Source organism: Danio rerio, chromosome 3 (assembly GCF_049306965.1).
Source record: "Danio rerio strain Tuebingen ecotype United States chromosome 3, GRCz12tu, whole genome shotgun sequence".
NCBI lineage: Eukaryota > Metazoa > Chordata > Actinopteri > Cypriniformes > Danionidae > Danio > Danio rerio.
Window position 1 is genome coordinate 14,481,242 of NC_133178.1, and position 11,293 is coordinate 14,492,534.

Consider the following 11,293-nt stretch of genomic DNA (forward strand, 5'->3'; position numbering starts at 1 on the left):
TATTATCTGACAATAATAAGACAGATACTCGTTTGCTGGCCTTGCTGAATGATCTCATTTGGACAGGTTTTATTTATTTAATGGATTAATCTATGATGAAGGAAATAGTAGCAAGTTAATATAGGCAATAATACATTATATGTAATAAAAATCTTTTTACATGTAACAAATGTATAACACTATATTAATATTTTACTCAAGCGATTTAATAGTGTTTATTAGCTTAATTTTCTAATAACCTATTAATTAATGATTTCCCACATTTAATACTGTAGTAATTTAATACTACAGTAATAGGAAACAAATAGGAACAAATTAACTATTAATAAAAAAATCATAAGTGGATATATAAATACACACACACGCACACATACATACATATATATACACATATATATATACATATACATACATACATATATACATATATATATATATATATATATATATATATATATATATATATATATATATATATATATATATATATATACATACATACATAACACCTTTAACAGTGACAGTTTAGTAAAAGATAGTGGTTTATATATAAACTTATAATTATAATCAGTTAAGATAATCAGTTTATAACTATATATATATATATATATATATATATATATATATATATATATATATATATATATATATATATATATATATATATATATACTATATATGTTGTTTAAATGGTTAACTATAGTAGGCTAATTTATTTTAAAGTGACATATTATTGTTTGCTTTTTATATTTTACAACAAAGTGATTTTAACCAAGTATGATAATATTAAGAGCTTGAATTAGTTTATTACAGTTAATCCAACAATTAGACGGTCTATTATGTTTTCTTTGTGTATATGGACACATTAATAAAGTCATAAGTTTCTTTAACCAATTATTTTTATTTACATAATTTAAGTTCAAAAACTGCAGCGATGTTAAAATGATCGTTACGATATAATAATAATAATGACTGAAATGGGAAACCATATTTGTGAAATTCAATAGGTGGCGATAATGCTAAAGAGTTAGTTACCATATATGGTTTGCCTAGATTGTGTGTCCTAGATTGTGTGTGCCTCAAACGTGTGTGGTTCTGCGGGCCTGCAGCTGGATATATCTCGGTCAGCTGGCATTTCTGTGTGGAGTTTGCATGTCCTTACTGTGTATGCGTGGGTTTCCCAGTACTGGGTTGCAACTGGAAGGGCATCCACTGTGTAAAAATGTGCTGTATTAGTTGGCGGTTCATTCCGCTGTGGCGACCCCTGATGAATATAGAGCCTAAGCTGTAGGAAAATAGATGCATGAACATCAAACATGCGCGCGTCTCCATCTGGCGGCCAAACAGCGGCACTTTTTAAAGAGAACGCGCACCAAAACAACACGTCCTCCCTGATTGGTCAGCAACGAGCACGTGACTTCACAGCTGATTTCCGCGGATGGCGTGTTTTCGCTGGATCAGATGTTCGTCCTGTCCTCGGTGAGGCATGAATGCAGTAGGATCAGCCGTGGCACAGTGACACACACACAGCTTCCCCTCCGACAGCAGACATGGCCCAGGCTGCACAGATAAACGTCCTCGATATCAGCACTCGTCTACGGGTGGAGCACGACAAGAAGAGACGACAATTCAGCATCCGTTTGAACGGTCAGTATTGGTATTTATATGCGTCAGATAACGAGATGGTGGTGATGGTGGCGGGGGGAGGAGGAGGACAAACACCGTGCTTTCGCCTGCAAAAATGTCCCAGTTGTTTATTATATCTCACTTCTCATCATTGCTAAACATGATCCATAAATAAATCCGTTCTGGTAAAACCGTTGACGTCACTCCGTTGTTTACATAAATATCGCTTCGATACTCGATTAAATTTGACATGAACTAGTTGTTTTGCTGATTTTTTTTCTCGCCCTATCACCAGCTTGTTATGGTTTTAGCTTTATTAATACCTGGGTTGCTGTAACACTTTTAGCAGGCACCTATAAAAGAATGGTTAACCCCCAAAAAACACAAATGTATGCAAATTTAAATGGTTCCAAACCTTTATTAGCTTGTTTATTAAACTATTTTGAATAAAACTGAAAACTTTAACTTCTTGAGTAGAAATAACAATGGAAGTCAATGGTTACAGGTTTCCAACATTCTTCGAAATATCTTCTTTTGTGTTCGATATAATTAAAATAGCCAAACAGGCTTGAAACAAGGATGACCAAATGTTCAGTTTTGTGTGAACTATCCCTTCAGTTTGTAGGGTTAACGCGACGAGTGTTTACATTTTCGTTGTTTTGACGCACTAACTTAAATCTATCCTGTCACTCGTCACGGTTTTTGCTTCAATTAAAGCTTTGTTTACTTCTGTTTTCTGGATGAATTGTTAACTAAGTTGCTAGCCTGTCTGCTAACCATCCCATTCAGACTTTGTTTTTGGCTACTTCCTGTTCCATCATCGTCGATGGTTTCTGGATGTACAAAATAAGCCCTCGTCGACGCGTTTATGTCACATTACCTCAGGATGGTTTACAGGAACAGGCACGAGGTGTTTCTTAGGGGGTTTCGCATGAAAATAAGCGGTTTGTATTCATAGAAATGACGCTTTTTCACGAGAGAACCCACCTCCCCTCTGATGCCGTTTCCTCGGAATATGTTGAAAACGAACATCATCGCACGGTCACGTATCTTGTCTGACTGGCTATGTTTTACACATTAAATTTGTTGTTTACTGCATGTCGACTAATATATTTGCGTCTGTTGCTTTGCTTGTGGAAGGCTCCCATGACAAGGCTGTGCTGCTGTATGAATATGTGGGCAAGAAGACGGTGGATTTGCAGCACACGGAGGTCCCTGAAGCTTACAGAGGACGAGAGATCGCCAAACACCTGGCCAAGGTTGTAGAAGGTTATGCGAGATCAAATCAGTTTATACTGTACATAAGGATTAATGTACAGCTGAAGACAAACTTGTTAGCTTTCCTGTGAAATTGTAATGGTTTTTCAGATATTTACCAAATAGCAGAGAGATTTTAAAAACATATTACTTTTAATAACTGATTTGATTTAGTCGTTGCCATGATGACAATACTTGCTATTTCTAAAATTACTAGTAGATTAAAGTGCAATTTAAACACTCACTAGGGTTGATTAGGTTAAATTAGAGATAATGGAAAAATACAACATTGCAATATTGTTTTATTCTGCAATATACACTCACTGGCCAGTTTATTAGGTACACCTTACTAGTACCAGGTTGGACCCCCTTTTGCCTTCAGAACTGTCCTAATCCCTGTGGTATAGATTCAACAAGGTACTGGAAATATTCCTCAGAGATTTTGGTCCATATTGACATGATATCATCACATTGTTGCTGCAGATTTGTCAGCTACACATCCATAAAGTGAATTTCCCTTTCCACCACATCCCGAAGGTACTTTATTGGATTGAAGTCTGGCGACTGTGAATGCTATTTGAGTTCAGAGAACTCATCATCGTGTTCAAGAAACCAATCTGAGATTATTAATTCTTTAGTGCGTTATCCTGCTGGAAGTAGCCATCAGAAGATGGGTACACTGTGGTCATTAAGGGATGGACATGGTCAGTAACAATACTCAGGTAGGCTGTGGCGTTGACATGATGCTCAATTGGTGCCAATAGGCCCAAAGTGTGCCAAGAAAATCTCACCCACAGCCTCACACCAAGGCAGGATTGATCCATGCTTTCATGTTAGTGACGCCAAATTCTGACCCTACCATCCGAATGTTGCAGCAGAAATTGAGACTCATCAGACCAGGCAACGTTTCTCCAATCCTCTCTTGTCCAACTTTGGTGAGCTTGTGTGAATTGTAGCCTCAGTTTACTGTTCTTAGCGCACAGGATTGGCACCCTGTGTGGTCTTCTGCTGTAGCCCATCCGCCTCAAGGTTGGTTGTGTTGTGCATTCAGAGATGCTCTTCTGCATACCTCGGTTGTAGCAAGTGGTTATTTGAGTTATTGATGCCTTTCTGACAGCTGGAACCAGTTTGGCCATTCTCCTCTGACCTCTGGCATCAACAAGGCATTTGTGCCCACAGAACTGCCGCTCAATAGATATTTTCTCTTTTTCAGACCATTCTCTGTAAACCCTAAAGATGGTTGTGTGGGAAAATCCCAGTAGATCAGCAGTTAAAATAGTCGGACCAGCCCTTCGGCCACCAACAACCATGTTTAGTCACTTAAATCTCTTTTCTTCCCCATTCTGATGCTCTGTTTGAACAGCAGCAGATTGTCTTGACCATGCCTAAATGCATTGAGGTGCTGCCATGTGATTGGCTGATTAGAAATTTGAGTTAAGGAGCAGTTGGACAGGTGTACCTAATAAAGTGGCCGGTGAGTGTATGTAGTTGCTTTTTTTTATCCTAATGTGTTTTATTATTGTTTAGCCTAAAGTATTAGATAAAATGTTTCATTATTGATAACTTCAGCTTTTGTCAACTTATTAATTATTTCAACATTACATCTTTTAAATACATTTTCTTAAAGCATCCACAGACCTCCTCCACTATATAAAACGATTGCAGGAAGCTTTTAGGAAATTAGCTTATTTATCAGTTGTTATGATGGCATAGTAAACTGCTGTGTGGCATGATTGACCAATCAGAATCAAGTATCCCAAACTGTAGCTGTGTAGTTTTCCTTCACTTTTATCAATTGCTGAAGTTTGTTCTTCATCACAATTCCCACTGGCTTGCTTGGTTTAGCACTTGCGTTTCTGCACATTGATGAATTTGCTCTTCAGTGATTTGGGCTTTCAGCAGCAAAAATTAAACTACACTGAACTGAACTAAACTGAACTTCAACTCTAAAAACTGACTTGGACACAGTTAAGTTTACACAATCTACAAGTGCTATAGAAATAAACATGAATTAAATAGTAAATAATAATAGTTAACTATGTTTTATGGTGTGGTGTGCATTAATATTAGGTTTGTATTTTCTTCTCCCCTTAGGCTGCAATGGATTTTGTGGTTGAGGAGGACCTAAAGGCCCATTTAACCTGCTGGTACATCCAGAAATTCGTCAAGGAAAATCCTCACCCCCAATACTTGGAGCGCATCCTCCACTGAACACGTCGAGGATCTCTCTCTCGATTCTTAACAGGATGAATTGGGATTGGGTGGGATGGGTATCTGTTGGGTGTCCCTAATCTGTCTTGAAACTCCACAAAAGAAAGAGATTTATTTTTTGTGTGTGTTTGCGAGAGTGAATGTGACTGAAGGAGGGGAAAAGATCTGACTACAAAGCTGTGTAAACGTTTTTCTTAGGAAAGAGGAGCGTGTGGAATTTGAGGTGGGTTTTTGACTCCCAGTTACTCAAGCGGACTTTAAAGCCAATCCACAGAAGTGAGAGGATTTTGACCGCCGCTATGAACTCACAAATATCAGCGGTTAAGAGTGACATTAGACTCCGTATGCCTTTCTGGCTTCGCGCCTTCAGATTCAATGGTGCTGATAAGAGAGATACACACAATTATGATACACCTTCATGCACACTCAGCCTGGAGTTTTAGGGACGCCACAATCAAACCGTCCCACTGTTGAATTCTGTGCGTGATCTATGCTGTGTATCTGTGTGTACTAATGCCAGTGAAGAGCTCGGGCTCTGGAGACAATCGCCTGCCCATATATTCGCGGGACTGAACCTCTCAGGATGCACACTTTATAAACAACAAAAACGCACCTCTGAATAGAGCAAAGATTCTCAGATCTGATACTTGAGATCCACTTGTCCTCCAACTCTGATCCAACACCTGAATCAGCTGATAAAGGCCTTCAGGATTACTGTACACATTCAAGCAAGTTAAGGGGGTAGTTCACCCTAAAATTAAAATTAGCGCATGATTTACTCGCCCTCAAGGCATCATAGGTGTATATGAGTTACTTCATTTAGTCAAACATGATGGTGGTTAGTTAAAAAAAGGGTCCTGGGGGTCATTCAAACTATACAATATCCAGCAAGCTATTGTTTGTCTTTAAAAGATGTCCAATAGATGTCTAAACAAAGTCATCTTGGCTTTTAGCTTAGCATAAATCATTGAATCGGATTAGACCGTTAGCATCCATTATACAATGGCATTGATTATTCTGTCAAAATAAGAGTATAGTTACTAGCCATGTATCAGGCTAGAAAATAGCAACTTTTAATTTTCCCATTGATCTAACTACATGAAGAAGAGTCAAACTCTTCTTTACTATTTTTGTTTTGACCCAAGACCTGAACCTTAAAATAGTTAAAGAGTCAAAAATACAATAATTACATAGTCTGGAGTGTTAATGAACAGTTCTGTGTAACTTCTGCTTGCTGTTGTACATGTATAAATTATAAAATGTTCACTTTTAGCTTAGCTTAGCATAAATCATTGAATCAGATTAGACCGTTAGCATCTATTTTACAATGGCATTGATTATAATGTCAAAATGAGAGTATTGTTACTAGCCATATATCAGGCTAGCAACTTTTCATTTTCCCTTTGATCTAACTACATGAAGAAGAGTCAAACTCTTTCTTTTATTTTTGTTTTAACCCAAGACCTGAACATTCAGAGGCAGCTTAACAAAATAATTAGGGTCAAATACAATAAGTGCATAGTCTGGAGCCTTTATGAACAGTTTTGTGTAACTTCTGCTAACTGTCATACATGTATAAGTCTAAAATGTTCACTTTTAGCTTAGCACAAATCATTGTATTGGATTGGACTATTAGCATTTATTATGTAATGGCATTGGCGGCGCAGTAGGTAGTGCTGTTGCCTCACAGCAAGAAGGTTGCTGGTTCAAGCCTCGACTGGGTCAGTTGGTGTTTCTGTGTGGAGTTTGCATGTTCTCCATGCGTTCGTGTGGGTTTCCTCCGGTTGCTCTGGTTTCCCCCACAGTCCAAAGATGTGGTACAGGTGAATTGGGTAGGCTAAATTGTCCAGAGTGAATGAGTGTGTATGGATGTTTCCCAGAGATGGGTTGCAGCTGGAAGGGCATCCGTTGCGTGAAACATGCTGGATAATTTGGCGGTTCATTCCGCTGTGGCGACCCCTGATTATTAAAGGGATTAAGTCGAAAAGAAAATGAATATAATGGCATTGATAATTATGTAAAAATGAAAGTATAGATCCTGCCATATCAGGCTAAAAAGTAGCAACTTTTTTACATTGATCTAACTACGTGAACAAGAGTCAAACTTTAAATAGGAAAATCTCCTTTTTTTCATTTTACAAGCGAGATGCTAATGGTCTAACATGATTCAATGGCCTATGCTAAGCTAAAAGTGCCCCTGCCAATCCCTAAGATTGCCTAAATGAATTCAAAAACTGGTAAAACTCAACAGTTTAACTCTAGGATAGTTGTAAAATTAGCTAATTTCCAAAATCGAAAGTGGCATGTTCCCAGTTTTGTTAAGAGATCATGAGCTAGCATTAAATATTTGGGTGAACTAACCCTTCAACCCAGCAGTAAAGTGGATCTTGAAGGCTGGAGTTGAGAACCCGTGTCTCAGAGGATTTTGTTACATGTGGATGGATGTGTGTTTGTGTGTGCGCCGTATGTTGAAAGACTGAGTTTGAGTGTGTGAATGTCAGCGTATGTCAGGCGCTCCCATAATTCCCAGAGGCTAATGAAAAGTCAGTCGGCGAACTGCCTTGAGCAAGATCGGTTGTTTGCTTGCCATATTCTGTGCTGACATGAACATCCGTGACCCCATTGATGACCATAATGTTGCTGGAGATATTAACCAAGGTCATCTATTTCAAACAAAACAACCAGGCTCTGTCATACGTCTGCTTATGGTGTAATTCAGAGTAAAAACGCCTGAAATTCATCTGTTTTTACACATTTATGTACTCTTAATATTACTGTTTATGTGTTTGAATAATAAAAAAAACAAACATTAAAATGCATCTTGGTTTATGAGTTTGATGCATTGTTGACTGCATGGGGAAAATTAGCTAAATATCTTCAATTTTTTAATAAATAATGAAGTCAAACTAAGGGTGCTTTCACACCTGCCTTATTTAATTCGATTGAATCGCACTAGAGTTCGTTTCCCCTTTTGGTACAGTTCGTTTGGGCAGGTGAGAATGCAGCAATCGTACTCGAGTGCGCACCAAAACGGACCAAATAAGCGTACTGAGACCTGCTTGAAGAGGTGGTCTCGGTATGCTTTCAAACGAACCCTGGAGCGGTTCGTTTGTGGTGAGAATATGATCCGTACTAAAACAGGTCCAACCACAAAAAGTACTGCACCTTTTGGACTAATTCAGCTGCCGTAGGCCGATGCGCTGTGCATTATGGGATATGGAGGAAAAATATTTGTTGACAGCGCTTTACCAACAGAGAGAGAGAGAGAGAGAGAGGGGAAAACATTACCTGATGGATCGTTGGTAATATTTCCGCAAGATGACCATGTCGCAGTTTAGCTAAATTAATTCACGTCTCCTGCTGAAGTGAAGAGTGGTGCATTAAACACTGTTTTCCAGCCGTGGCCGCGCTTCATTTTCGTAATGTATAGTTTGTCTAAAGCAGGCATACAATCAGTCAGCGCAGTCGTCCCTCAGTCCAGAGTAAAAGGTTTTGTTTACCTGCGGGAGTTCCCTGGCATTTTCCCGCACGTGAATTCTGACCAATCAATAAGCAGGTTAAGAAATATGTTCAACAACATCTGGCCAATGAGAGATGTGGATTTTGTCAGATGACTGCATTTTGGTTCGTTTCAACTGGTTCGGACCAAAGCCAGCAGTGTGGTGTAAAAACGACCCAAAGACGGCAGAAAATGCAACAATGTATAATTTATTACCCTTGGTCCGGACCAAATGAAGCAAACTACAGATGTGAAAGCACCCTCAAACTAAGTGAAGTTGATTTATATTTGAGGAGGAGAAAACCAGCAGAGCCGTGACCATGCGGCAGCAAGGTGCCTGGATGAAGTGGGAGCAGGCGATGGAGTGGAATGTAACATCTGGACGTGTACCCACTGAGAATCAGGTGTTTGATCCAAGGGGTCTACGACGTTCTTCCCAGCCCATCTAACCTGCTGTACACATAGGGCAGAGTAGAGACACCTATATGCCTGCTGTGTTCCAAGCCAGGGACACAAGAATATAGCTTGAGCAGCTGCTCCAAGGCACTAGGCGAGGGTCGGTATCAATGGAGACACGATCTGGTCCTTAAAGGGCCATGAAACCCCCTCGTTTCAGCAGGGTGTTTTCACACCTCTACTTTGGAAAAAGTCAGAAAAGTGGGCGTGTCCAGCTCTGTTTAGGGGGGAGTGTCGGAGGAAGAAAAGTGGGATGGTGTGTGAGTGTCTATTTGGGCACGCGCGAGTTTCAGGGTCAAAATACACACACAAACACACAGGAGAAAGTGATGGTGTTTAACCTACATGGACATCTGTAGTCGAATTATTTGCCAAATTATTAAATGGTGGACTTTAACTGCAGTTTGGCTCTTTCATTCAGGGAATTCATTCATGCCCCTCGCGACAAACGAGATATTTGATTGGAGGAACTGCTCTAAGTGTGTATTTTTCATGCAATGTTTGATACCGCACGGCGAATGAGAGAAAAAAAACCTCAGCATTTCCCAGAAACTTAGATGCACACAGCAGGTAGTGTCAGAAAGCCGCGTGTGTTATTCAGGTCACAAAATGCGGTGAAAACCCTACACGAGGTTAAAGTTTGGTTGTGGTGCTAACATGTTTACACTCGGTGCAATAGTTAACTTAGTTCGATACGAACAAACTGAATAAACAAAGAGCACTGGTCGCTCACTTACCAAATCTGTAGAGACAGAACAATCACCAGCAACTAGAGCTGCGTCTTTATGAAGAGAAGACTACAAGCGAATCCGGATTTCAGCGTTTGCAGATGAGAACAGCTCTCAGGTAAACAATAATCCTCCTTAGACACGTAAGTTATTGTTGTCGAGCGTCGCGTACACTGTTAATCCACACGTGAGTCTGAGCTCTCACAGAGAGAAAATGAAAATGAAACTTAACGGCAGCAAACTATAAAAGCAACACTTCACGCTTGTTTTGCCAACACAACGTGGTGTGTCTGTCGTCTAAGCACTGTGACAGTAATGAATATTAATGAAGTTGCACAATAGAGCGCGCTGATTGGTTTGAACCAAGCTTTACTCATGCATTAATGCAACACACTGTAAGACGTAATAAGACTCACTCTGGCACAGACGCCCAGTCTGCACGCTGGAATTCAACGCTATTATGTCATGACCGTGACGCAGCTTCAAAAATTCGTTTCAAACCGGAAGTACGAATTTGCTTGAAATAACGCAAAAACAACCAATTTACACTTTTTAGTGAAATATAGGTGTCCTAATAGTGTTTTTTAGCAGTGTGGGACACATATACGACTGTCAACAGCTCAAAAAATGTGTTTTGGTGTTTAGTGACCCTTTAAATCCATTACTGAGGCAATCAGCAAGGGGATCAAGGACAGTTGATATCGCCAAACCACAGCCAAGGCCATTCACATTAAAGAAGGACAAAGGCCAGAGAAAACATCAAAGAGCTGCCCTGCTGGTTTACTCTCCACGGCCCGAGAATGGGTGATGTCATTTGACCTAGAGAGGCAACTGAAGATTCCATCACACATCACCCAGTCCACATTGAGAGCTGACATGATCTTGGTCTCTGAGGCCCAAGGACAACTAATCCTGCTAGAGCTAACAGTGTCCGGGAAGGAGAGGATGGAGGAGGCTCAGGAGAGAAAGAAGTAGGGGGGGGTGACAGTGGGGGCAGTAGCATGCCACTTGGACACAGGCCGAGGTCTGATCAGCTTTGGTTGGGTGGCCTGGAGGAGGGTGTCTGTTGCAAGATCCGAAACACCCAGTGAGTCCAGAAAACAACACCGATGATGTGTCCAAGGCTGTGCATCAGAAGATGATTCTGTAGAAATAAACTACTTTCGAGAGGAGCACGTGCTTATGATTGACCACGGCTGGTTCAGCATTAGCTAACACATGATTCAGCAATCCGACGATTCCTAACTCACTATAAATAACCAGTTTCTCACCTTAGTATCTTCGTCTTGAAGAATGCCCCTTCCAACTCGCCTGTTCTCCACCCAACTTTTTTTAGATTGGGCTACATGACAGCCCAGTGATTTGCACTGTTGCCTCAAAGCAACAACGTCGCTAGTTAAAAGTCCTTACTGGAACAGTTGACATTTCTGTGCAGAGTTTGCATGTTCTCCTCGTGCTCCCGTGAGTTATAAGAATGTAAATGCAGTTTATTCCTGAGTAGATTCCACCAACTCTA

At 40.0% G+C, this 11,293-nt stretch overlaps 1 protein-coding gene and 1 long non-coding RNA gene across 3 annotated transcripts in view; one reads left to right on the forward strand and one right to left on the reverse strand.

Moving 5' to 3' along the window:
* Nucleotides 1-11,293, reverse strand: part of LOC137490042 (uncharacterized) — an 846,477-nt gene that overhangs the window by 687,828 nt on the left and 147,356 nt on the right. The gene's annotated exons all lie outside the window — the stretch shown is intronic.
* natd1 (zgc:110779) lies at nucleotides 1,493-7,913 on the forward strand. Of its 2 annotated transcripts, XR_012396431.1 has the most exons (4): nucleotides 1,493-1,647; nucleotides 2,767-2,885; nucleotides 4,978-6,682; nucleotides 7,287-7,913. XR_012396431.1 is itself a non-coding variant. In NM_001013318.1 (3 exon segments), coding segments are annotated over 3 exon segments (333 nt in total). In that variant the 5' UTR covers nucleotides 1,510-1,550; the 3' UTR covers nucleotides 5,095-5,887.